This window comes from Monodon monoceros, unplaced genomic scaffold (assembly GCF_005190385.1).
Source record: "Monodon monoceros isolate NGI ecotype Baffin Bay Population unplaced genomic scaffold, NGI_Narwhal_1 Super_Scaffold_16, whole genome shotgun sequence".
Taxonomy (NCBI): domain Eukaryota; kingdom Metazoa; phylum Chordata; class Mammalia; order Artiodactyla; family Monodontidae; genus Monodon; species Monodon monoceros.
In genome coordinates this window covers 7,077,504-7,105,231 of record NW_021703772.1, presented here as the reverse complement: position 1 = coordinate 7,105,231, position 27,728 = coordinate 7,077,504, and the positions used below count along the sequence as shown (strand labels likewise).

At 48.9% G+C, this 27,728-nt stretch overlaps 1 protein-coding gene and 1 pseudogene across 1 annotated transcript in view; one reads left to right on the top strand and one right to left on the bottom strand.

Annotated features, from left to right (window-relative positions):
- Window positions 1–27,728, top strand: part of INPP5D (inositol polyphosphate-5-phosphatase D) — a 130,258-nt gene that overhangs the window by 56,678 nt on the left and 45,852 nt on the right. The window contains exons 3-8 of the mRNA XM_029225078.1: window positions 6,271–6,421; window positions 8,757–8,928; window positions 12,830–12,970; window positions 21,280–21,367; window positions 25,932–26,012; window positions 26,163–26,234. Of these exons, the coding sequence (XP_029080911.1) occupies window positions 6,271–6,421; window positions 8,757–8,928; window positions 12,830–12,970; window positions 21,280–21,367; window positions 25,932–26,012; window positions 26,163–26,234 (705 nt within the window). The remainder of the gene's footprint in view (window positions 1–6,270; window positions 6,422–8,756; window positions 8,929–12,829; window positions 12,971–21,279; window positions 21,368–25,931; window positions 26,013–26,162; window positions 26,235–27,728) is intronic.
- On the bottom strand, window positions 26,309–27,448 carry LOC114896688 (annotated as a pseudogene).

The window sequence follows — 27,728 nt, the reverse complement described above, 5'->3', positions numbered from 1 at the left end:
GCTCGTTTCCTGCTCTGCTGCCCCTGGGCCTCCGGCCAGGCCGGCTTCTAAGGCTCCGATCACTTCCCTGCCCCAGCTACTTCCTCTGCCCCCTGACCACTTCCTTGGCCCCAGCCCCAAAGCCCCACTGGCTCTGGCCACTTCAAAGGAAGCGCAAGGAAAGAAAGAAAAATGATACGTTTCTTAAAGAAAAAAGGAGAAGGGAAGGGAAAAAGGAAGAGCTGATCGGATTTTAAGGAGACACATCCTGGGGTCCATTCCAGGTCAGATGGCTAAAGAGGGATTTCTGGATCTGAAGCTTTTCTCCAGGGCTCTTCCCCAACTTGCCTGCGCACCCCCCTTTCCCATCTCATCAAATGGCAGCGACATCAGCCACGTTGGAGTCTGTGATTCTTAGGAAGAGGTTTGGGGGAGAGGAGGTGCTTAAAGATTCAGACCAGGCTTGAGGGCAGAAGAAAGACCAAGGAAAGCACCTCAGGGTCTGGCAGAGGTGCGGGAGGGCAGAGGCAGGGTGGGAGGAGGTAGCTTCCAGACCGTGCGAGGTGGCCAGGCCTGGGCGGGGAGTCCTGCCCTTGCTGAGCTGATGTCTGAGTGGAGGAAATGCTGCTGGAGGCGGGGATTGGGCCTGGACAGCCAAGTTCCATATCCTCGCTCTGCTCCATCAGTGCAGCTGCCTCTGGACGTGTGGGAGCCCCAGGGCTGGGGACTCCTGGGCTTCGGCTGAAGCCCGCCACTGCCTCTGAGGCCTCCGACACCCTTCCAGCCTCCACGGGCCCAGGGCCTCCCCACTGGGAAAACAGAAACAGTAATGACACCAGCGCCTCCCACCCCGCCATTCTCGTCACAGCAGACAAATGGTATTGTCTCCCTGCTTCAGATCTTTCTAGTGACTTTCCCACCGACTTGAAAGAAACGCTTTGCTATAGTTGGGATAATAAGCACACTGCCCCACCACCACTTCTGCACACTTTCCCATTATTTGTAAAATTTCCACAATGCTTGTATATACTTTTCATTTTAAAACGAAGCCTGGCAGAGCCTGAGGAGAAGGTGCCGGGCAGCAGCGTCTTCCTGGAGCCCCCTTGCTGGCTTCCTCCCAGGGGCCTCGCCTTCTTTCAGTTCCCCATTTAGTGACAGCAGACAGCACTGAAGTTAAAATTACCCTCTGGGAAAGTTCGGCCTGTGGGGTGCTCCACCTTCCCCTGGAGGGTGTCTGAAAGTCAGAGCCCAGGAACTAGTTCTGGAAACACCACATTTCTCAGAGACTGCAACCCTGAGCTTCCAACAGTCTGGACATCAGCTGTCCTTTGTTTTTTTGTTTGTTATTTTTTGCGGTACGCGGGCCTCTCACTGTTGTGGCCTCTCCCGTCGCGGAGCACAGGCTCCGGACACACAGGCTCAGCGGCCATGGCTCATGGGCCGCGGGATCCTCCTGGACTGGGGCACGAACCCGTGTCCCCTGCATCGGCAGGCGGACTCTCAACCACTGCGCCACCAGGGAAGCCCCTGTCCTTTGTTTTAAAGACCCTAGTGGTCTGGGGCCTTGGTGGGGCAGCCCTGTCCCCTTGGTCCGCACTTTCCCAGGAGTACTGTACCTGGACGAGCACAGGGGCCAAGCCGTAGAGTGAAGGGTTCTCTCCCTGCAGAGTCCGGTTCAGCAGCCCACATCGCAGTGTGGGAAGCTACAGCTTTTCAACTGTGAAGTCCCTTTTAGGCACTGCACACATGTCTCAAAACGGGGTAAGGCCTGTCATTAGCCGCGCAAGGCACCTGGGGGACTATGTGAGGCTGAACCTAGCAGGGTCCCCTTCCTTCGAAAACTTATAAGCTTGTGGGGAGGCAGGCACGGCCGGGCTTGGCAAGGCGCTGTCTGCAGGGACTCCCTGAAATGATCTTGCTGGATATCACCTGGAAATTTCCATAGACCTGGCGAGAGGAGGCAAGAGAAGAGTTAGGTATCTTGTTTCACGATCTGAACTAACCACGTTTTTTTTCCTGCATCACTTTTGGTGATGAACATAAATTCATGTCCATTCAGTCGATCCCACAAACTATGAGGGACGTCTGCTCTTTGCCCCACACGTCGTAAGTTCAGAGCCGACTTAACGCAGGAATTGCTGCTCTGTGTTTTTCAGATCAAGCTTCTGCTCTGTGCGCTGGGGATCTGCCACAGAGAGAAGAAATTTGTTCCTGGTGGTGGGAGAGTTGCCGCAGAGCAGAAATCCCATCACTCCCCTAGGGACACCACCCTGGGGGGCATCTGTAACTGTGAGGGCCGCTGTCTGCAGCGAACGGCTAGCGTGGGGCTTCAGGGTTTCCTTCTCTGTTTCAGAATGATTTGGTGAATCTCTTCAGGAAGGCAGCGGCTGTGGAATGAGGAATTGAAATCTGGTGGCCGTTAAGGATCCAGGGCAGCCCCCTGCCCCAGAAGCATGGCCGGTCCCCCTCCTGGGGTGAGGGCTGCCCTTGCCTGCAGGACACGCAAGCCTTACTTTCCCACAGCTTCCCTGGGCGTCTTGTCACCGTGGGCTCCGTGGGCTGCTTCTGTGCTGTGTGTCTTACGTTCGAGCCCAGACCCCCTCCAAATCCCCTGGCTTCCGGTGGCGTTTGGAGGATGGAAGGCACAGCTGCATGATGGGAGGGTGGGGGACCACCCCTGCTTCCTCCCTATGGGGCTGGCTTCGTGGAAGGCCTCAGCCCCGGCCTGGCAGCGTCTCTGGGTCCTGCATCTGCCCCCCTTATGCTTGGATTAAGAGGGAAACTGCTCCCCCACTTCGCAGGTGTATTCCTACACCCTGTCCACTAAGTCCTTCTGAAATCCCCCAGGCGAATGTGGCTTCTGCTCCCTGCCTGGACCTGACTGATACACATGACAACCTTGTAGTCAGACATTTTACTTTTTTTTTTTTTTTTTTTGCCGTACGCGGGCCTCTCACTGTTGTGGCCTCTCCCGCTGTGGAGCGCAGGCTCCGGACACGCAGGCTCAGCGGCCATGGCTCACGGGCCCAGCCGCTCCGCGGCATGTGGGGTCCTCCCCGACCAGGGCACGAACCCGTGTCCCCCGCTTCGGCTGGCGGACTCTCAACCACTGCGCCACCAGGGAAGCCCAGACATTTTACATTTTAAAGTGTTGGAAAGGCATCACCTTTGGCAGATCAGATTGAGGATGAAGGAAGGGGGTGCTCCCCTGCTACCTACCCTCCCCCCAGCCATTGCTCTGTGTCCCCAGTCCCAGGCCCACATAGGGTCCTCTCTGACCATCTCTCCCCCTGACTCATCCTGACCCTAATCCTGCAAGTCCATGCAAGCACTAATTGCCAAGCATCCCACGACGGCCAGGCCCTTTGGCACCATCTGGGGACACGACAGTAAGCAGATCTGGCCCCTGACTATAGGCTGCATGGGCAGGCGGAATCACACTTGACCAGGCCCCCATCCCCACGGGGCCCCAGTCCTCCTGCTGGCCCACGGTCAAGGCACTGTCCACTTGGAAACCCTGACTCCCACTCCTGGCTTTGACTTGGCCATCCTGCCTGACAGAGGGCCTTTCTCGGCCCAGCTCAGGAGTGAGAAGGCCATGCCGGGGCTGCTCCTTCCTAGGCATACGGAGCCTCCGACCCACCTGTCCAGACTGCACTCCTCACCCCCATGAGTGGGGCTGGGATTGGACTCAACCCTCATTCTCTACCTTCCTGGGAACCTGGGCCACCTGGGCAGCCAGCAGCAGTGGTTCACCAGGCCCTGGCTCCCTGGCCTCTGTGACCAGTCCAAGCACACGCAGTGTCCCAGCAGCTCTGTCTCCGCGCTCAGCACCCGCCCACCTCCTCCCTCACTGGATCCATAGTGTTCAGATGAATTTTAGAGTGTTCTGTTCTTCTGCACGCTTAGTACCCCAGCGTATTTCATCAATTCTAAGGTATTTATTTTGTCATATTAACATCTCCGAAATCGGTTGTACCCGCAGCTTGATGGTGTATCTTGGTTTATGCTTTAGCTTTTAGCAGTACATAAAGTAATAGTGTCTCAGCATTGGTGCATCTAAATTGCCATAGCTCATGTGCTCTCTCAAACGCACATTCCCCAGACATCCTCCAGCTGAGAACCCTTTTCCAGACTCACACATGAGTCGTTTGACTTTGACTTTCTTTGATACTTTCACATCCTTTATCCATACGCCTAATGGCTTGTCATCCATTAGCTGTAAATTCTTTTGACAGAATGACACTTGTCACGACTGCTTTAACTGAATCAAGTTCATCGACCTTGTGTCGTGTCAAATTATTTTTGTTATTCCGCTCACTTTGGGTTTTCAACCTATTTAAGTTACTTTTTAGAAGGCCCGGCCTTTTGTTAAACTCTACTAATTTACTGAATAGCTTAAGCCACACGCTCAAACAGAGACGTGCCCTCACGTACAGATTTATACGTGCGTGCATTGCATCCCCCACACAAATACATGTGGAGAGAGAGACGAGGGGAGACAGAGAGGCAAGTGTGGAGCCTGAGTGAAGGTGAGTGACGGAGAGACGGAGTCTCTGAAGGCAAACGCATCCTCACCGCTACTTGGGGTTACCACCAGGAACTGGGCTCAGGGACAGGTCTGAGTCCTGGTCCATTCCCAGATGTCTGCATCTGTCCCGGTCTGGGTCGTCCTGCCTTGTCTGCTCTCCCAGCCCCACTTACCTGTGGCCCTGATGACCTCCCACGTCAGTGCCAACCGTGCCGGAACAATAGGCACCTGACTTGAAGGTGGGCGAGTCAAGACGATCCAGCCTCGCTCAGCCCAGACCCCACCGACCTGGGTGGGCTTTCCAACGTGCACCCTATTTCCCTATTCTCCTTTCCCATGGGCGATGGGTCCCAGCAGCAGGCAGCCCCCGGAGGAGCAGTTGGGCCCCTGACCTCCAACTCCAAAGATAGCGCCTCCTCAACTCATTTCTAAATCACATGAATGTCATTGACCTGTTAGCTACTATGATAATGGGGGTGACTCATAGGCACTTAGTGATAGGACGTGGGGGGCGCTCTGCTCCTTCAAGGCCTGGGGAGCCCCACCCAGAAGGGGAGCCTCTTTGGGGCTCATCCCTGTACCCACCAGCAGCCTGATCTCTTGCTTCTGTCCAGCTGACCCCGGCTCACTGCTCTTCCCTAAAGCCCAGCTACATCATTCTCCTCCACCTGGGGCTGCAACCTCACGCAGCATCTTCTTGGCTGGATGAGGAACACCCGGCCTTACACTGTCCCGTTTTGCCATCTGTGCCGGGGGAGGGAGAAGTCCTCTGGGCTTCTGACTGGGCCAGTGGGGAGACAATGGTGCCGTACCTTGAGATGGAACACCAAGGAGGTGCGGGGCAGGGGACTGGACAGGGAGGATGGACAGGATGTTGGGACATGTTGGGTTAGGAGCAGTAGGGTACAGCACTGATGAGACCCTAAGCCTTCTGCTTGCAGTTCTCCCATCCTACCCTGCTGCCAGATAGCCCACCACGGGGAATCACAGAGGTGGGGCCTTCATGTGGGCAGGGCTTCAGCAGGGGCAGGGCCTCAGTGGGTGGGGCTGGCTGCCGAGGGGCGAACTTGAGTTTCCTGCTAGAGCCACCAGGTGATAAGGAGACCTGGCCCCAGGGCATTTGAACAGCCCAGTAGAATTACCCTCCTGCTCTTCTGTCATCAACAACAGAGATACAAATCAGGGAAGATTTTTGTGCTGCCTCAACCATTTTCTGAGTTTTGACAAAACAGAATTATATCAAATGAAAAATATAAAAATAAAAGCAAAACAATTGCTATAATAGATTTTTCCCCGAGTTTAAAAATAAATGATCTTGGGGGTGGGGTAATAACTCCCCCCACCAAACACACACAAACATACACACAAGAGGTCTAGAAAAAATATTCTAAACTATTAAAAATAGGTCTCTTGGGGTTGTGGGAATACAGGTGATTTCTTTCTTTTTTTTTTTAATTCTGTATTTAAATTGTTTTCCATAATGAAAATGCATGACTTGGTAACATAATACTTTTAAAAATAAAAGTTTTTTTTAAACTGAAAGAAAAAAGTCTTTAAAACTGTCCTATCTGTGCCTTTTGCAGAGTGGCTCTTAGGGGCTGTGAGGGTGTGGGCGTCGCAGGCAGGCCCTGCGTAGGAGCCCAGGGCTTCTTCTGGATTGTGGTCACTCTAGGCCTCGCTGGTCCCTGCTGCAGGTGGCCTTTGTGGTTGAGTGATGTTCCAACCAGTTCAATGTGCTTCTGCTTGGGATTTGTCCTCAGGCATCCGAAGGCGTCCCCATGAGGTTCTTCACCAAGCTGGACCAGCTTATCGAGTTTTACAAGAAGGAAAACATGGGCCTGGTAACCCACCTGCAGTACCCTGTGCCACTGGAGGAGGAGGACGCCGGCGATGAGCCAGAGGAGGAGACAGGTAGGAAGGGACGGACGGGAAGGTGCCTCCGGGACCCTGCTTGCCATCTGAGTCCCATAGTGAAGTTCTGGGGTGTTTCTCTCACTTCAAGTGCTTGTAGATTGGGTGGGTCCGGTTATCAGAGGGAGTGACATGGTGGTTAAAGACCAATTAGGAACACAGGCTCTGGGTTCAGACAGACCTGGGTCAAACTTCCTGCACCCCATATTCTCAGCTGTGTGACCGTAGGTGAATTACTTAACCTCTCTAAACCACAGACCTCTCTTAAAGAGACACTAAAAATAATATCTACCTCTCAGGGTGTCATCAGAGGAGTCAGTGTAGATCCCAGCGCCTAGTACATAGTAAGCACACAATAAATGCAGCTAAAATCATTGTCAAAATAATTAGCTGAATTTTGCTGTGAAGAGAATGAGGAAGGAGATTGTTGCACCAAGCTGGAAGGATGAGAAAGGATGTTTCTTTATATCATCATTAAAAGAAAATAAAGTACAGCCCCTAAAAGGTATGTGAGAGTCAGTCCTGCTGTTTAAACAGAGGAGGGACAGACTAATAGAGCGAGCGTCGGGCAGAGAGGCAGTGCAGCCAGGCAGCTCCCCTTCTCTTCCCCTCAAAAGTTCATGTCCTGAAAGAAAGCCCTGACATACATAACTGAACCTCTCAACTGGTCAGGGCTCCTCCTAAGTCCCAGGGCTTGGAACCGAGACCCCCGGCGTCTCCCCTGAAGGACAGATTAGACCAGAGGTGTGGGGTGCCCGGCCTGACTCTGCCCATCCCTGGCTGCTGCCCGCCACGTGCTGGGCGTCCTTGCAACCTCCTCCGTGGGCCACCCTTCCTCCCACCTGCCTGGTGACCCACCGTGAGCGATTGCACAGCTCATCGGCAGCCTCCTCCGAGGGTAAACTCTGAAGAGCCATCTCACCAGTTCCTGGAGGAGACGAGGGCCAGGCAGAGTGTTTCAAAAGGAGCGCAGGTCTGCAGAGGTGAAGGGGACGCAGGCAGCCGTGTCCCTCGTCGCCTCCCTGGCCCAGTAAGAGGCGCCCTCAGCTGTGAAACAGGCAGAGCCAACATGTCCACGTGTGAGTCCAGGGTCACTCGCCAGTGCTGTGCCTGGGCCGTGTGTCCCCCAGCTGCCCCCAGGAGCCCAGGCTCGGCCTCGACACCGAGAAGCCATCATGCAGAAATGCCCTCTGCACTTCCCTCTCACCCCCCACGCCAGCTTTTCTGTCCCTCCGGGCACGGCCATCTAAAGAAAGACCCCAACACTAGAAAAAGACCCCCCAAAAGATCCGGAAAGAGAAGCACAATCTCAGGACGGCTGGCTTCCCTTCCCAAAACAAGACCCATTGTCTGCTTAAACCCAAGCGTCTTCCACCCCAGTCCAAGGGGTCGGATTTGGCTCAGGTCTTCTCAAGGCGTTGCCAGTCCCCATGGGGCTCAAAACGGGATCATAACCCTTGAAAGAACCCCAAGCCAGGTGAGGAAGTGAAGGAACGGCTCATCCTTTAAAGAGAACGTCCCCGGGCAGCTCTGTGTCCAGAGCCGTGGGGCAGCCACCCCGTGTGAAAAGACGCTCGGACAGGAGGTTGCGGACCCCAGGGGCTCAGGACCCTCACCCATTTGTGGTACGTGCAGGATGGAAGCTTTCAAGGTGAACGGGCGGGAGTCCCATCTCCCAGGCCAAGTCCAAGTCATGTGTTTCATATCTCAGTTCCCTGGGTGGAGGGAGCCCCTCACTTCCTTTCATTGTCTCTGGGGGTCTGGAGGGAGAGAGAAAGAAGGACAGAGGCTGGAGAGAAAGGGCAAAGAAAAGGGGGCCAGGGTGGGAGAGAGAGGGGCAGTGTGGCCGGACCTGCCTGCTCCCCGGCCCAGCTCCTCCCATGACGGGAGCCCAACCTCTGCTGGTCCAGGGCCCCTGCTCTGCCCCGAAGCCGGCCGTCCTGCTGAGCTTCTGGGGCTGCTGTCTCCAGCCGTCCGCAGCCAGCAGCCCTGCCCGGCGTGGCCATCGGACCCCAGCAGGCGTTTGCAGAGCTCCTCAAGGGGACAAACTCTGCGTTGGGCCCCGGGGCAGAGACCACCAAGACCAGGTCCCTGCCCTTGGCAGGCTCCCTGTCTAGCCCAGGAGTCAGCTGGCAAGGGAGCGGGGCCGGGAAGGGACAGTGCAGGCACAGACGGGTCTGTAGCTGGGCGCAGTGGCCTGGACCCCACGTGGCGGGTGGACAGGATCACCGCACAGAGGGCAGAGAGGGTGGGCCACGTGCCCCTCTCCGCAGGCGGTGATCCTGAGGGAGGGAGCAGTCAGCCCAGATGGCACTCCTGCTCTTGTCTTGGGTAGAAGGCGTCCTGTCTCCCCCCGAGCTGCCACCCAGAAACATCCATTTATCTGCCGGGCCATGTGAGGCCAAGGAGGTCCCTGTTTCCAACGATAATCCTCGAGCCACGGAGGTCAGCCGGCCAAGCCTCTCAGAGACGTTGTTCCAGCGCCTGCAGACCATGGACACCAGTGGGTGAGTCCCCACCTGGCAGGCCCCATGACACCCAGGTAGCTCACCCTGTGCTGTCTCCTGGAGATGCCGCTTCCACACTAGGACAGGTTGCTCTGGAGCCCGCCAGCCTCCCGACGGTGGGTCTGAGGGAGCCCAGCTCGCGGGGCAGCTCTGGCTGCATGGGCACTGGATGGCCCTGCTCAGGTGCTCCATGTCTACCAGGCCCTGCGGCATGGCAGGAGCTGTTTCTGGAATGATGGATGGTTCTCTGCCGCAGATGGCATGGCCCTGCTCCAGACTTCAGGGGCCTATGCTGTGATTCCCTTGCTGGGGCTTGCTGCGAACTCACATGGCATCTTTTCCCGTCCCAAAGACTCCTCCCACCATGCGGTCCACTGACTCAGATGTTCCCAGTGGAGGAGCTGCCTGCACTGCAGCCTGGACCTGCTCTGGGCCCCATGCAAAGGAGGCCAACTTCCTTGTCACCGGGAAATGGGTCAGAGCAACTGTTCCATGTGTGGTGTAGACTGTGAGGTCTACACCGCATGCCACTCCTTTCTTTGTGGTGGAAGGAGTGAGGTGCAATCCTTTTAACACTTTGTTTCACCTGCCCTGATCCAGGGCTCTCAGAATCTGGCCCCGTATGTGGTACCAGACTAGTCCATGTTGATGAGGTCCTGCAGCCCCTTCGCCTCCCTCAGCAGGCCCAGGCTGGATGATGGGAGGTGGAGGTATGGCTGGGAGGGGCGTTGGTTATTTTGCAAATCAGAGGCCCTGACTTTAACTCAGGCCAGGGGATGGCTTCCACAGGGAGGACGCTCCGTGAGGGGAACTGTGTCCCCAGCACCCAGCATGTCACCTGGCACGGAGTCGGCACTCCCTAGATCTGTGTTGAATGAATTAATTAGTACACAGCCATCTCCATGTGTTAAAAATTGAAAAACATTTTTTTTGTTTCTTCATGAGGAAAAGACCCTCCAAAGAATATCCTATTGGCAGGGCTAATGCAACATCTCCAGCTTGAAAGATTAATTTGAGACAGCCAGGGCTGCTCACCTACCATCTGATTTAGCCGAATACAAAGCAAATGCCTGAAGATGCACACAGCCACCAGTTGCTAAGATACCTGGTGTTTCTATACTTCCACCTTGACGTTTCCTCTAATTCTTCCCCGGGCCGGCCGGGTTACATTCTCTGCACGCTCCTGGAATTCCTTGTGCTCTCCAGGCCCGCCGGGTTATATTCTCTGCACACTCCTGGAATTCCTTGTGCTATTTCTCAGGAAGCTAAATATCCAGTGCTTTGGATATGTTGAGCCATTACCATGATTATCCTGATGTATGTATCCATATAACAAATGCTTGTTAAAATAGTTCAGGCAGAGCCTGTTGTTTAGTTTCCTTAAGATTCTATTTCTCTCCAGGTTTTGGTGTTAAATGCAGGGCAGCCCTTGAGGAAATAGGCAAGGATGTACAATGGTGCCACTGCTGCCCATCACCTCCTGACTCTCCCACGCGGTCTATTGGCTACATCTCCTTGTCAGTCCCTCCTCTCTAGGGACAGGTCTTCTCTAGGGACTCAGGGCCCAGTGGGGCAGGACAAGGTGTTCAGCCAAGCCTCCACGCAGCCTCCTGAGAGGGGGCGGGGGCAGCTGAGGGGAAGCTGGTGTGGCTTCTCAGCTAACAAATGGCAATGGAACTTGCCTAAAACTTCTGCTTGGAGATGGAGGTGTGTGGGTGGAGCACATTGGAGGGACCATGGTGCCTGCCCTCAGTTCTCTTCTGGGTCATGCAAAACTAAGCTTCTGCCTTGTGTTTGCAAGTTAATCTGTGTTGCTTGTAAAATAGCTTTGTACACAGAGGACTGCCTTTAGATTATTCTTAATTATAAGACAACCTGCACAGTCTTTTGTGCAAGTTAATTAGATCTAATCAGTTAGGTCATAGTTAAGAAAAGACTACTGAGTAAAATCAACCTTCTCTGATAAACAGAGTTTAACTTCTTTATGTCAACACTTTTCTACAACAAACATTTTAACAAATATCGCTTCCTAAAGCAAGTACTGATGGTCTCAAAGTTAAAGTCAACAGGCACGAGAACTGTTAAAGTACATATCTTAATGCTGTAGGAGAGATTTTTCCTTTTCAGCAAAACAGACTGAGGCAGAAACTGGATTTTTTTATGGTGTCAAGACTCAGAATAAGTACAGATTAAACTTAAATATTATGACAACTGGTACATAAATAGTTGCTGACTTCTCAGGCTAAATAAGTCAAAATGGCTAATCTATGTCTTTTCGGCCTTTCATTGAACAGCTGTTGCTGTCCAAGAGCAACAGCCTTTCATTCTTTCAAGGATCCTAGAGAAAAAACAACCCTGTGACCTCTAGCTTCAACTCGATTGCAAGGCTGGAGCAAAGCTATTTAAGGCTTGTATGAATTTTTTCACACACGTAAATCAACATCCTTGAGCCTCCGTTTCCTTGTTTGTAAAATAGGAATAATAGTAATATCTGGCTCATAACGTTGATTTGTGGATTAGAGGGAAAAAAGAGCATAAAGGGCTAAGCAGAGTGACTGGTATGTTATGCTCAGGACATACTTGCTGTAATTATAATGTTCATTATTATAGGAACAAAAGCTCAAAAGTTATCCAGGAAAAAATGCTGCTGGGTGGTAGAATGTAGAGGTGCGATCAGACCTCGGGGGCAGCCCTGGCGCGATGCGGCCCGGGCTCTGCCTCTGCTGGGCCATCCTGTGAGAGGCGAGGGCAGGTCCTGCCTCGGGCCCATGTGCTTCATCCGTAATTGAAAGGGACTGGACCAGACCAGGAGCAAGGGCTGGGGGTGCAAAGGCCCGGCACCTAGGCTGCCAATACCGTACCCCCAGCCCCATCACTCAGCACAGAGACTTCCCCTCGGAGCCTCGGATGACTGGGAACCTCCCTGACACAGAGTTCCAGGTGGCCCTTGGCTGTGAACTTGGAGTTCGCCTGTGAGCTGTAGCCATTTGCCATCTCTGGACTAGAGCATCCCTCAGCCCTCAGATCCGATCTTTAGGAATTGATGAAGCAGGAAAACAAGTCCTCTGTACATTTTCAAAGCTGTTCTCTCTCCTTTTCAACGGATAAACATTTCCCATCCCCAGCCGGTATCACTTCCTTCCACCTATAATGTTCATTATTATATATTAATGTTCATTATTCCCAGCCTCCACTCCTAACACTTTCCTTCACTCTTTATGCTCCAGCCTCACAGACTTTTTGTTCCTCGAGGCTGGCCTCATTCCCACCTCAGGACCTTTGTACTTGACATCCCGCTGCCAAATAGCTGGATGGCTAGCTCCCTCTTGTCACTGAGGTCCCAGCTCTGCGACTGCCTCAGAGAGGTCTCCTTGACCCCCAAAGGACACTAGCACCCTCCCACCCAACGTCTCTCTAGCACTTTTCCCTATTTTATTTTGTCATGATGTTTACTAAAATTATCTTTTTATTTACAGACTTAATCTACCGCTATACTTCCTTACTAAGACATCAGCTCCAACAAGGTCTAAAGAGCAGGGACTTTGTGCATTGTGTTTATTGCTGCATCCCAGCTCCCAGAATAGAGCTCAGGGCAGGCTCTCCATACATATTTGTTAAGTGAGTGAATGAATGAATGAATGGATTGAAGAGCTGTTCCAATCAAAGCAGTGGGTGGGTTTAGAGGCAGCCTCCCTTGGGCCCCTTTACTCTTGTCTGACCTGATCTCCACCCCTTCAGTAAGACCCAGGGAGCCTGTCCAGGTGTGCGAATGTTCTCCTGGGGCCGGTGTCTCAGCTGGAGACGCTGAGAATTCAGATTTCTTCTTCTGCCTGTTACTGCTGGTGTCTGTCGTTTAGGAACCGAAGAAGCATGTTGTTATCTCTCCTTTTTTTTTTTTCAGGCTTCCAGAAGAGCATCTGAAAGCTATCCAAGATTATTTAAGCACTCAGCTCACCCTGGACTCTGATTTTGTGAAGTCGGGCTCCTGCAGTCTGCCTCATCTCAAGAAACTGACGGCGCTCCTCTGCAAGGAGCTCTATGGGTAATGGCTGCTGTGAGGATGGGAGAAGGGGGACCGTGGGTGAGAGAACTAGCTCATTAGGGTGACCCCTGCACTTGGCCCCGGTGTCCAGCTCCGGGTAATTGGGCTGTGGGTGGGGCTTAGAAATCTGGTTGTTGGAGGTTTTGTTTTCATGGCATTTGAACTTGGTGGTTGTTGGCTTTTTTTTTTTTAACGAAAGTTAATTCGAGGCCAGTTGCTATGGGAAGGGGTGGGCGGGAGTACACCGCCAGCCCTTCCACACTTGCTAAGGATCCAGAGGCTACAGCTTTTGCTGCCATTCGTCTTTCTTGCTGCAGCCGGCACATCTGATAAGCACGTAAGGGCACCAAGAGGAGATAAATTAAAATCAGCCTATTTTCTACGTGGGTGGTGATGGCTCAAGATTGCCAGTGACGGCAGGTTTTTAAAGTGAGCCAATTCACCAAAACTTGAGTGTTCTGCTGTTGAATTCACTGAAGGACCAATTGGTAAAAATTCCAGTTTCTTTCAGTGTTTTAATTTCATGATGTGCTTTAATTTCATTACCATTAAAATTAAGTTTAATTACATTTTAATTGTTAAAAGTGCAAACTTAAAGCTGATACACTCTCTGAAGAATTGACAAAAGAATTTTTTAAATGCTTGAAAAAATAGAAAATCACATTTAAAAGCATCTGAAAGAAATCACAGGGACCCAAAACAATCCCATGGCAAATGAAAGGTCAACATGTTGGTTGGAAAAATAGCATTTCATGTGGGTGAGGTTTTATCAGTCTATACTGTTTTGTGTTTTATTACATATACAGCAGTTTCAGAATTCTTTTGTCAGTTTCTCTGGCGCCATATCTATCTTAGCTTAGTTTCTATGCAAACAAGAATCTTTCATCAGCAGCAATCAATTTGAACTTTCCTTCTAAAGGCTCTTAAAAAGCACAGTCAGTACATTTGGTAAATTTAACGAATAATTTCTTTGACAAATCGAGCCCTCATCAAATTGGCCAGTCAGGTTTACTTTCAAGGAATTGGCTTTCAACTAACGCAGTTTCAGCCAATTGGACCCAGAGCCATCATTTTTGTAGATTTCCACAGAGTTATTTCTCCATGTGATGCTGTTGTTATAAATCATTTATCACTAGGAAAAACACACACACACGGCACTTTCTTTTCCAGAAACACAATTTCATCATGACTGGTAGCGAGCTTTTATTTCTGCTCCAGTGGAAATCCTGTTCTTTGCTGCTTCCTTGTCCAGAGGAGCTATAGCTTTAAGTCTCTCCACAAGTTTCACCCAGTACACTCAGAACATTTCCCCAACACTGCTTTGCTACCTGGACTTTCCTAGAATGTGGGTCACCGCATCCTTATGGTGACAGCAGCTTCCTCAACATAGCTAGTTCTCTAGTTTCCCACAGGCCTTTATTTACTGAACAGTTAACTTCGAGTTAGAAGTAGAGAGACCGCGTGATGTTCTAAATTCCCCCCAACATTTGTTTGTCTTCACTTCATAGGCAAAGCGATAGTCAGGCTTGAAGACGCGGTTAGGGATGGACTTTTAGAAAATCTTAGGAAAAAATTATGTTTCCCATCCCCCTGCAAACCCTGCAGATGTTGTTCCATGAAACTAACTATAAACTAGCAGATTTCAAACTGCTTTGATTGGAACAGCTCTTCATTCATTCATTCATTCACTCACTTAACAAATATGTATGGAGAGCCTGCCCTGAGCTCTATTCTGGGAGCTGGGATGCAGCAATAAACACAGTGCACAAAGTCCCTGCTCTTTAGACCTTGTTGGAGCTGATGTCTTAGTAAGGAAGTATAGCGGTAGATTAAGTCTGTAAATAAACAAGATAATTTTAGTAAACATCATGACAAAATAAAATAGGGAAAAGTGCTAGAGAGACGTTGGGTGGGAGGGTGCTAGTGTCCTTTGGGGGTCAAGGAGACCTCTCTGAGGCAGTCGCAGAGCTGGGACCTCAGTGACAAGAGGGAGCTAGCCATCCAGCTATTTGGCAGTGGGATGTCAAGTACAAAGGTCCTGAGGTGGGAATGAGGCCAGCCTCGAGGAACAAAAAGTCTGTGAGGCTGGAGCATAAAGAGTGAAGGAAAGTGTTAGGAGTGGAGGTTGGGAAGAGTCAGGTGTAGGGTGGTCATATTTAGCAAATAAAAACACAGGATGGCCAGTTAAGTCTGAACTTTAGATGAACAGCAAATACTTTTTTAGCATAAGTATATACCGTGCAATATTGGGATATACTTGCACTAGTAGATTATCCATTGTTTATCTGAAACTCTAATTTAACTGGGTGTCCTGTGTTCTATCTGGCAACGCTAGCAGGAGCCACATCACACAGACTCCCAAGGCCTGGTAGAGATTTTCAGGATTGTGCCATAATCTGAGTCAGGGCAGTGGAGACTGGGTCTTAGGAGGCAGACCCAAAGCAGCAGGCAGTTGGGAGCTACTATATTTGTGACCTGATGGTGGCCCACGAGAAGGGAAGCAAGAGGAGGCAGGGATTTGTGTCTGCTTTGCATCCTGCTGAGTCCTGGGTTTCGACAGTGCCTGGCACACAGGAAGAGCTGATAGATATTAGCTAGATGACCCAAGGCTTGGGAGCATGTGGGTGCTGAGAGCTGGTGTGACCCGGGGCGTGTGTGGATGGTGGAGCTGGCAGATGGATGTAGGGTGGGGGGAAGAGGAATCGAGGTGACCCTTGGGTTTTTGGTGCGAGCAGCTGAGTGGTGGATGATGCCAGTTACTTAGATGGGGAAAGTCAAAGAGGAGGGGGTGGGGGAGAGGCATCTTTCTCTTAGCTACCATTGGCTTGAGGCGGTATTAGACATCCTGTGAGTTGAGCCACCAACCAAGGATTTAGTTCTCGAAGTTAGAGCCCAGGAAACGTCAGGGGTAAGGGTATATGTCTGGGAGTCATCAGCATGCGTTGGCACTTGAAGCTGGGAGATGAGTGGGGTAAGGTCACCACAGGGGGGAGTGCAGATGGAGGGGAAAGGGGGCCCAGGGTAGACGTTGATAGGTGGGGTGGAGGAGAAGGAACTGGAACAGGGTGCTGAGGATGGTGCCAATGGTGGCCAGTTTTGTCCACTCAGACCACTTGGCCCAACACAAACGCCAGGGTGAGGATGGGAAAGTCACAGAGAACTGAGTGAGAAACAGTGCAAGAGCCTCCTCCGCAAAAATGTCATTACAGTGTCAGTACCTGTGTCTGAAAGAAGGAACTTCCGCAGCACAAAGCCTCGAGGAAGATTTGTAACCCTAAGTTAGATTATCTAGAACCAGACAGAAACTTTTCCAGAGAAAGAGAATAAAGAATTAAGTCTCCAGAGTCTGGAAATACTTGATACCCCATGAAGTGGAGAAATGAGGAGGATTGTAAGTAGAAATTTAAAATAAAATGTCTAAGTGTCGGAGAGGTTATTGTATCAATTAAGTGAGAGCAGGGTAAGGATTTTGATAAAGAAACCAACCAACCAAAACAAAAATACCATCATTATAACTGCTTCATTGGAGGCCATAAAATGAACCCATAGTTTTCAAATCAAACTTGAAAATCAAATCACAAAACAGAGCAGAGTGTCAGGGAAGTATATATAAAAAACATGAGAGGGCTTCCCTGGTGGCACAGTGGTTGAGAGTCCACCTGCCGATGCAGGGGACACGGGTTCGTGCCCCGGTCCGGGAGGATCTCACATGCCGCGGAGCGGCTGGGCCCGTAAGCCATGGCCGCTGAGCCGGCGCGTCCGGAGCCTGTGCTCCGCAACGGGAGAGGCCACAACAGTGAGAGGCCCGCGTACCGCAAAAAAGCATATGCCAAGAATGTGTGATTAAAAATCGATAGTCTTTGGAAAGAGGGCATAGAGATTCAACTTATAGCTGGTAGGGTGGGCTCTCCAAGAAGCAGGGAAAAAATGATGTGTAATTGATGACTAAATATATAAAAGAAAAAAATGTTTCCAGGTTTATAAAGGAGCTAAATCCAGCTATTGAGAAGCCTCATAAAGATCCAATGACAGAACTACCAAATAACAGCACCAAAACCTCTTCTTATAATCTTTTAAACCACACGGGAAGATGAGCTCGGAAAGTAAATAGTTAGGAACAGCACCATTAGTTTTACAAATTACAATACTTAATATTATTCATACTCCTTGATGATATAATAAAAATTCTGAAGCAGTATCTCCAAGGAGAAGACTACTGACTTCTCCTTGGGATTAACTCAACCTAGATATCATTCAAGAGCCAAAGGAGTCTTTGCAGATTTAAAAAATTGGTGAAAATGTACTAATCACAAGGCTTCACTTCAAAAAGCTTCCAAGAATTTTTTTCCAGTAATTTTAGAGTGCTGGTAATCCTAAAAATAAGAACCCAGCAGCCTACTGAGCAGCCGGATATGAATACGCCCAAAGCAAAAGTGTTCATTCTGTGTTCCCAGAACACAGTATGATGAAAATAGAAATAAATAACAAACTAGCCACAACTACCCAACCATCTGGCCTTTCTTGATCATCTCCAATCACAGCTGAATTAAAGAAGACACTTGACACAATGATAGCCTACGTGGGGTAGGTTTGGAAACCCGGGGTAATCAAGCCTCTGTATATCAGAACTCTAGATGATGCAGCCAAAGCACTACTTGGAGGAAAAGCCATAGCTTTAAATGCTCTGTTATGGAAAGGGAGGCATAGAACAATAAGTCAAGCATACAGACTTAATCCAGGCTCTCAGTCTCCTGAAGGCATCATGGGTCATACCCTGATTGCCTTGATATTTCCACGGTCACGCAGAGTACTGGAAACAGTAATGTATTCAATATTCGTGAACAAAGATTGCATGTGTGCCAACTACGAGCCTCGCACTGTTCCAGGGGCTAGAGATACAGCAGTGAACAAAACAGAGTCTTTAAGAAATCTCTGTTAAGCGAATGAACAATAACAACAACTGGAAAGAAAAAGAGCAGGGGGAAAATAGTTAAAAACAGAAATAAATTAAGAAAAAGTCAATTAAGGAAATTTTAAAAATTAGAAATGTAGTAGATTTAATAATTTGCATTAAAGATTTCCAAATCAATAAAGAGTACAGTGTACGATTACGTGGCTACAAATCTTCAACTTATAATTAAATGAAACAAATATTTTATGTGAAATATGAAATGTAAAAATTACCATGTATACCCTCTTTGAACTTTCAAGGAATAATAACCATGATTTATAAATTATTCGGGAATGACAAAAATCACCTAATTCAATATTCAAGAAAAGTACAATTCAAATCTGAAAACCTAATCAAGATAATAGCCTGAAATAAACTATATCCAGTTTCATTTATTAATATAAATGTATAATATTTCAGTAATATTCTAGCAAATATAATTTAAGTGATATGAAAAATGTAGGTTTTATCTAAGAAATCGCTGTAAGTGTGAGTCAATATAAAGAAAACACTAATTTAGCAGGAGATTAGAGATAAGGGAATCCTTTGCATAGATGTACTAATAGACCTGATAAAAGTCATTTCTAATTTTTAAAAATCATTTTTTAAAAAGGACTAGAAGTATCCCTCCTTAATAATGCAATATGTGTCAATGTAAAACCAATTACACTTAACAGGGAAACAGTAAAATCATCCCATTAAACATTTTAATAAAAGAAAAAGAGATGCCCATCATCACCTGATTATTTAATACTGTATGAGAAATTTTTGCTAAAGCAAAAAGAAAAAGAAGCAAAAAATCAGAGAAGAAAAAATTAAGAAAACAACAAAGTATCAGAATGTTCCTTCTGAGTCTGGAGTTCCCCGTTAAGAGATACTGGATGTGCTAGCTGGAAACTGAATGGGAATCTTGGGGAAATTAACCATCTCTCTGAGACCAAGGTGGGAGGAGCCTCTCCTTCTGGGAGGGCTCCCTCAGGGGGCCTAGGCCCCTTCTGGGCTGTGTCTGGGCTCTGACCTGCCTGAGGACTGCAGCCCTCCCTGTCTTTGCTCCCCATCTTCCCTTGAGGTGGTGACCTGAAGCTGAGACAAGCTTCCCAGGGACCCTGCTGATGGTAACTTCCTTGGACAAATCCTTTCTGTATGATAAGACCAGTTCTTAAGTCTTCCAACTCAAGTCCCTATGTGTCTTTGGTCATTCTGACCCTAACCAACACCTCCAGACACGTCTGAGAGCCAGATTTCTCAAAATTTTACCAAGGTTAGAAATACAGAGATAACAGCATTATTCTTAGAAAATCCCAAAGATTCAGTTTGTGTATATGTACTTGTGTTTTTAAAATAATAGTTTTAAAGAGGAGAACAATGAGGGAGATCTATTTGATGGTAAAGCATGTTCTGAATTAGTGTTTTAGAATTTTTTTTTTTTTTTTTTTTTGGCCTAGAATTCTTTTATGAAATGACAGTTTAAACAGAATACCACTATGTTAAGAGAGTAGCTCTGTTGGAAGTGGGAAAGAAACTGAGAACCCTGTCTGCCTGGCGCTTCCTTCCCCTCCCCAGGCCAGTTACCTCCCCCCACCCCATCCTTGGCCCCCAGAGGCGTCCCAAGGATGGCCAATCAAAGCCAGTAGGCTACAACACCATCCTTGCAATGGTGAGGTGTGTCAATCTATGAACATGACATTGCCTAGTACATATGAGGCACTCCAGAGTTTTCATTGAATGAATGATATGAATTCTGAAAGTAAATCCTATCATATTTAAGATGAGCTTGTGCAATGATCTAGCCCAAAAGAACTGTGGAAAAAAGAGTAAGTGCAGTTGAGTGAAAATGAATAGCAACATGGAAAAAGGTGAACTTATTTCCACCACATATTTTTTTTAAAATTCCAGATGAAGCAAGGAACTAAAAAGATATAACAACAACCCCCCAAAACCCTGTTTATAACATAACTTTTAAAAGAGTGAGAAACCAATTTAAAGTGAGCTACTAATTGCTCACGAGTAAATGCTGATAAATTTTTAACTAAGGTAAGCAAAAAAATTTCCAAGGAAAAGGTGAAAAATAGAGCAATAAAAAACTATAAAGCACTTTATAATGAAATCCAGCCTACCTAGGGTGAAAACAACAGAATGGGGGAAAAAAAAAAACTTACAACACCCAGATTAAATAAAAAGCAAAGCAATAAGTAAGAGTTTATACCAATGTATAAAAATACCAGCAAATTCCCAACAGAAGACCAACAATGGACATGAACAGTTTATAGGAAGAGAAATACAATAGAAACCAACCAGATAGAAAAATACTTAGACATTAGAAATTAAAGATATGCCAATCAATTCATCAGTATTAAAATGTACTGTTATGCCCACTAAAAGAGAGAGAGAAGAGAATAACAGAATTCAGATAGCACAAAGGATGAGCAGGCTGGAACAGTGCCCAAGGCCACTGTCACTCAAAGGCTTAATGATACTGATCAAGAGCCATAATCTCTGGTTATCTTAAAACTGTAATTGAAAATAAATAAAGAAGAGCTATATGAACAAAGCTGTTCACAGCAGCCTTTATTTATAATCACCAAGATCTCAAAATAACCCAAATATCTAGCAACTGATTTTGGTACATTTAATTGATAGAATATTTTGAGACCACTAGGAGTGTTGAATGTGTAAAAACATGAAGTTTTTGATGAAATAATAGATGAAAAATAGAACTCAAAATTGTCTGCCCACCCTGCCTAAAACAATGGGAAAATAGAAAAAGATGAGAAGGGAACAAAGGATCAATAAAGCCCTGGTATTGGAATTGTCAGCGTACTAGACAATGACAGATCTCTCTGGGCATCCACCTTAGCTGCTCGGAGGAGATGTGAACCAGAAAGCACAGACTGCTGGCACGCGAAGCCCCTGGGGCACCGAATTAAAATGCAGATTCCAGACCAAATCAGGTTGGGGCCCAGACATTTGAGTTTTTAACACTCGGTGAGGGTGTGATTCTTACAAACACTAAAGTTTGGGAACCATGGATGACTAAATTATTTCTAAGTCGTTTTGTGATTCTAGATTCAAATTTTCTACAGGCTTTGTAGTTGAGTGTGGCTAAACAAAGGTGAATCAGGTTTACGCATCACGGCTCCAGTTTGGTCCTGGTCAGGACGGAAGGGGTGGGGGGTTCTCAGGAGATGGACCAGTACCGGCAGGCCTGGATCTTTGCCCAGGCTTGTCCTTCTGGGGAGGATCCCTGCCTTTGCCAGAGTGGGTGTGACCACGCCGCCTCTCCAGCTGGAGCCTGTGTGCGTGATGCCTCACTGGGTCCTCGCTAATCCTTGACCTTCATCCTGTCCCCTGCCCCCAGCGAAGTCACCCGGACCCTCCCTACCCTGGAATCTCTGCAGAGACTGTTTGACCAGCAGCTCTCCCCCAGCCTGCGTCCACGGCCTCAGGTAAAGACTTTGGGATTGGACAGATGAGATTGATAAAACCGGTGGGGCAGGGGTGGGGGGTCGGATGGGGCATGGGGAGAAGAGGTAACCAATGTCCCGAGGGCTCAGAGGGAAGCACCGCCTTTGTTGGACCCCCAGAGTATAAGGGGGCCGGGGAGCCTCAGCACCCTGACCCCCAGTAAGGTTTATCCCCCTGCCCCCGCGGGATTTTGATTTGAGGAATAAAGATTTCAAATTATGCAACAGCCAGCAAAACTCCTTATTAGTGCTGAATAAGGAGGCAAGGCAGGACCTTCTCCCACCATTTCTCATCAGAAGCTGAAAAAAACATGAGGTGCCTCAATGCTTGATCCCACCTCATGCCCCAGGAAGAGCAGGTGAAGGCAGGCCCCCGCCAGACACACGCACACACACACGCACACGCACGCGCACACATGCACACGTACACACACGCACATGCACACACATATGCGTGCTCACAGCCTGGCAGGGGGCCAAGGCCAAGTTGCCTGTGTCACAGAAGGTGTCCTCGGCAAAGCTAAAAACAAGCACAGATAGGACTTCCAGAGAAAGTACTTGCAAGGGACAAGGGTTTAAAAATGTTTAGAAAGCAAACCCTTCCAAGCACGATTAAGTAAAAGCAACCAAATTTTTTAAGTGGGAAGAGGATTTTAAAAGCCTGTTTTACTGAAGAGGGACTGGGAATAGCTGGGATACCCTGGGAAAGATGTTAGTTAACACCTCGTTAGTAACTGGAAAATGACCTGCAAAGCAGGGAGACCTCTTCTTGCCTCTCAGACAGGAAAATTTGATTGGTGAAGCCAGGACTTGGCTCTAACATGAGGGTCGGGGACTCACAGCTGAGAGTGGAAATGGCTTTCCTGAAAGGCACTTTAGCCGTCTGCGTGAAAATGTTTCATGCCCGGAGTCCTTCAAGTAAGCCATTCTACCTGCAGGCAGCTGCCTTAGGGTCTACACGTTTGCATGGAGATGTTGACACAAATGTTTATCACAGCTTTGTCTCTAAAACAGAAACGCTGGAAACACAAACAGAGAGAGAAAGGGTTAAAGTATGATGCAGAATTCTGTTCTAAGGTGGATGCACTGACTCCAAGGCATACTGTTGGGTGAAAAAAGCAAACGGTAGAACAATATATAAACTAGGATGTAAGTCTACACGTGGAAATCGTACCAGAAGTGTTTATACCCAAAGGGCTACTCTGTTCACGAGGAGGGGATGGAATTGGGCCGGAGGGGCGTGGGTCAGGGGAGACTTCAGGTTTGCCCAAATGGTTTTTTGGAGTTTTTTTTTTTTTACTGAGAAAATTTGTGCTCTATTTGTACAACTTAAAATTCATCAGGATAAAAAAAAAAAAACAACGACGTAATTTTGCTCTCCTTGAAGTGAATGGGGGGTTAATTTCCGGGAAAGTAAAAGCAAATCTAGACAAAACAGTGACCCTACCAGACACTAAAATTTAAATCGTTTGAATACAAGACCACACACCGAAATCTTTGAAGTAGGATTGGAAGAGGGAGAAGCTTCCAGAGAGAAAAGCTGGTAACAGCCACGCCCCAGCATGATTCCCTGCGTGCAGAGGCCAAAGTGTTTGCATTCGGTGGCAGGACAGAGTAGTGACGGGGTGGGAGGTGGCATCAGGATTTAGAGAAAGGGTTCTGGCTGCCACCCTCCTGTCTGAGACCCTGACTTGTCAAGAAAAGCAGACAATGTCTTGATGCCTCCAGAAATTCACAAATGGAAGAGGGAGTTCCGAGGCTGCCTGAGGTAGAGGAAAGAACACTGGCCTCTGGATCAAAAACATACAAGTTCAATATCTGACTCACCTCCTTCCCGCCTGCCCCGTCCTTAGTTGCCTTATCTGAGAAATGGGCATTGTCATATCTGCCACTGCAGGGGTATATGAGGGAGTAAGTGAAATTGCTTGCGTGAGACATCTGGCCATGATAGCCTCTTACCAGCACTAGGCCCTTTCCATTAGGTAGGCAAGATAAGATGGGGACCCCTGCGCGACATTTACTTGAGAACGGCTGGGAGGTGCAAAATGCAACATTATCAAAATGACTGCTGGTCCGAAGTTTGGGGAGAGCCCTGGGTCTGCCCTGTGTAAGAACAGAGAGTCGTTAACCTTGGAGCCCACATCCTCCGAAGTTCAACTGAAAAGCTACGTGCAGTAACCAGGTCAGCTTCTACAAACCCACAGGTGGCCCTCAGACCAATTCGCCCACATTGAGGCTGAGTTGTGAATTTTGCCCTCAACCTCAACGCCAGTGACACTTGGGCCGGATCATCTTTCGCTGTGTGGGACTGTTTTGTGCATTGTACGACGTTAACACATCCTGGCCTCTACCCGCCAGATGCCATTAGAATCCCCCAATTTTCACCACCCAAAATGTTCCAGACATTGTCAGATGACCCCAGAGGGCCAAATCTGTACCAGCTGAGACCCACTGGGCGAGATCTACATTCAAATCTCAGGTCAATACCAGCTTTGTGACCTTGAACAAGTGACTCACCACTCTGACTCAGTTTCCCCATCTGCAAACCAAGGACTAGAAGAGTCAATACATCTTAAACACGCTGGGCATAGCATACGAACCCATCACATGGTCATATGTATTCTGCCTAACGAGGCAGTAGAGGCTAAGCTCCAGCGTTCTTCTAATACCTTTTGTTCCAAGAACTAACTCCCACTTGGTTGGTAGCTTCATTTATACTTTGTACGTCTTTACCAAACCTGCCCCAAAAGACATAGATTCGAAGAGAGAGTGGAGAAGACACCATCCTACCACCAGGTGATGGGCCGGGTAGTAAGCAGGCGATCTCCAGTGTCTGAAGGAGGGTGAGGGGGTTTGAATCTGCCATCTTTTCAACTCCTTATGAGAAAAACACCCCTAAAACAAGGGATCCTGTAGTCTCCCGCCTGCTGTCCTGCTCCATTCTTCCCTGCATTTCAGCTCCACTCTTTTGAGCCCTCCTGCTGACCAATAATAACTGAAGACTGATTGAGAGCTTGGTCGAGGAGCAAGGGCCAAACCAAAAAGAATTAGAGAAAGTTGTGACAAAGAGTAACTGGCACGATGATGGCGGTGATGGCTGTGCTGGAGGTGGCCGTAGCGGCAGTACTGCTGATGGTCAGAAGTGACGGTGGTTGGTGACGGCAGAAGGAGAGAGCTAAAGCGGCTGCTGGGAAACTGAGGTCAAAAGCCTCTGCAGGGACGTCCCTGGGGGTCCAGTGGGTAAGACTCCGCGCTCCCAATGCAGGGAGCCTGAGTTCCATCCCTGGTCAGGGAACTAGACGCCACGTGCCGCAACTAAGAGTGTGCAGGCGGCAACGAAGATCCTGCGTGTGGCAACTAAGACCCCGGTGCAGCCAAAATAAATAAAAATAAATCTTTAAATAATAATAATACTTACTTAAAAAAAAAAAAAAAAGCCTGTGTAACCTGGCTGACTTATTCAGGAAGGGGTGGGGTAAAGGGACATCTCCTCGTCGGTGACAACCCTCATTCCACTCTGCTTGGTGTTCAAGATTGTCAAGTCTGGTGTTCTTGTCCTAGTGGAGGGCGGGGATGGTGCCCTTTTAACTCTACACCTCCAGCACCTCGGGAACGTGTCTGGCACAGAATAGGTGCTTTGTAAGTATTTGTTCTGTGAATAAATGCTTGAGACTGTGGACTTGGTGCCAAGCAGACATGGTTTCCTGGCCTGCTGTGCCGTTACTAGCTGTGTGACTTCTGACAGGTAACTTCAGCTCTCTGGGCCTCAGGCATGCATTGAACAACTTTACCGAGCATCTTCACTGGCCAAGCACCAATGTCACAGCACCGGACACATTTCTCACGGTCCCAATTCTCACAGTGTTTACATTCTAGCAGGGGAGATACACAAAGGGCAAATAAACAATCGTGGTGATTGGTATGAAACAAAGCAGGGTGATCTAGTAGAGATGATTTTAGCTCGTGTGGTCAGGGAAGACCTCTCTGTGGCTCTGAGACCTGAATGACAAGGAAGTGGCCTTCTCAGGTGACATCCATGTTTCTAGGGATTCCTCAGAAAGTGTAGCTCAAGGCCAAGGGCAGATCAGAAGTGAGGATGAGCGTGGCTGGGGCTGAGGGGTGGATCATACAGAGTCTTTAAGAGTTTGGATCATTTCCTCTCAGTGGTGGGAAGCAGCTGGACCAGGGGGTTTTGAGCAGGGGACGGCCATGTTTCGGAAGTGGAGCCAGGAGCACTGATGCAGTACACGTAGGAGGGTGGAAAGGTTATAATCGAGGACAGGCCTCAGTTTTGTTTAAGCAACTGAGAAGCACCAGGGAAGAAGCAGATTTAGAGGGAAGAAGAAAGGAAGATGCATTTTTTGGTCATCATAATTTTGAGACGGTTGTACATATCCCTGATTTCCTTGTCTTCAAAGGGGGACAATAATCGTACTTGTGGGGTTGTTAGGGAGATGAACCAAGATGAAGCATGGAAAGCACACAGCCTGACGCCTCTCAGCGGCTGGCACTCAGCATCCCGTCCTTATTTGCTCTCATGTACCAGGTGCCTGGTGAGGCCAATCCGATCAACATGGTGGCCAAGCTCAGCCAACTGACAAGTCTCCTGTCTTCTATTGAAGATAAGGTATGTGGGGGACCCTGCAGCTTCTCTGGACTTCTCTATGGCCCCCTCTTCGCTTGGAGAATGCCCAGGTACCCCTGTGACTCTGTCCCAACCTGTACTGCCTTCCCTTCACCTCCCAGCCTGAAGGACCCCGTGCGTTTCTGCCCACAGGTCAAGGCCTTGCTGCATGAGGGTCCCGAGTCTTCCCACTGGCGTTCCCTCATCCCGCCAGTCACCTTTGAGGTAAGTGGCTGTGGATTTGTGCTTCACAGGAGGGGGCTGGGGGCGGTTCTGGTCCCTGGGGAAGGGGGGCTTTTGATGGACCCCCAGACCTTCCTCAGGAGGGAGCCCAACGGCTGGGCTGAGATTGACGGTCAGCGGAACCAGCTCCCTGGGAAGATGGTTAAACCTTAGAATGGGTGCCCAGATGAACCTGTGGAGCCTTCGCCACGGGGAGGCTCCCAAGGAAGGAGCTTCTCATTGGCCCAAGATGCCAAAACTTCTTCCTTCTCCAAATGGGGGCAGTGAGTGTCATCAAACAGAGGGCCTCCCCGAACTGGCTGGAAAATAGTGCCTCAGGGAGGGATTGGGGGAAAAAAAGGGATTCCTGTGACTTCCCCGAAAGTGACTGAGTTAGAATCTCCAGGCCCAGAAATTTGTTTTTCTTTTCGTTTTTTTTTTTTTTTTTTTTATTGCTCAAAGGGGTATCTCTATTTGAGGAAATCAGCGTGTGACACTTTGAGAGATGAAATGTTACAGCTTGTACACCAAAATCAAAAAATGAAATGAAATTTAAAAAATGAAATGGTTACCAAGGTAATGCAGGTCAGGGGATCAAAGGTGAAGGGTCACACATTATTAAAAAGAAATCCAGAAGGACGGCTGCATCATGATCTCTCATTAGTGTTCCAACGGTGCCTCTCTGGGTAAACTTGAACATTTCAGCAGACATTCAAGCACCTTTTAAGGTAAAAAGATTTTTACATGACTGTTGCTATTCCCGTGATCATCTTCTATAGGTGGCACGGTGCTGAGAACACAGTAGGCGCGAGTTCCGCAGAATACACTTTGGGAACCGCCCTTCCGGCTTGTTTTCGGCAGCCATTTCCCCTCCGCGTGCCCATCCTCCTCCGCGCGACCGGGGCCCCGAGCGCGCTGTTTTCTTCTTTTGTTTTTAAGCAGCACTGGTTCCACATTCAGAAACAGGACAGGATGCCCACCCCCAAATCCTTCCTAGCCCTGATGACAATTTGGTATGAAGATGTAGTTCCATCTTCTGAACATGCCTAGGCAATTGTCTTTTTCCTAATTATTATCAGTGAATGTTCACTTATTGGTTGTAACAAGGCCCAGGAGCATAAATCTGTTACTAAAATCCTTTGCGGAAGTAGATGACACATCAGATTAATGAGTGTCGCCACATTCAGCTGTGAATAAACCATCTTCCAGTCGTTCATCCGTTCACTTCACCAGACCTGGCAGAATAGCTGATGTGCGCACGGTGGGCAAGCTGGGCTCCTCCCACGTTTCAGCGACTCTCACGAGCTGCCCATGGAAACTCCCTCTGCGGCAGGGAGGCTCAGAAACAGAAGCCCAGTGGTCCCGTGCGGGAGGGACACCAGGGCTGGACACATGGCCAAGGGCTGCCCAGTCGTATCGACAAGGGATCACGGACTGGCGCTGTGAAAGCACAGAGGAGGGATAACCAAAATCTCCTCTGCCCCTCCCCTCCTTCCC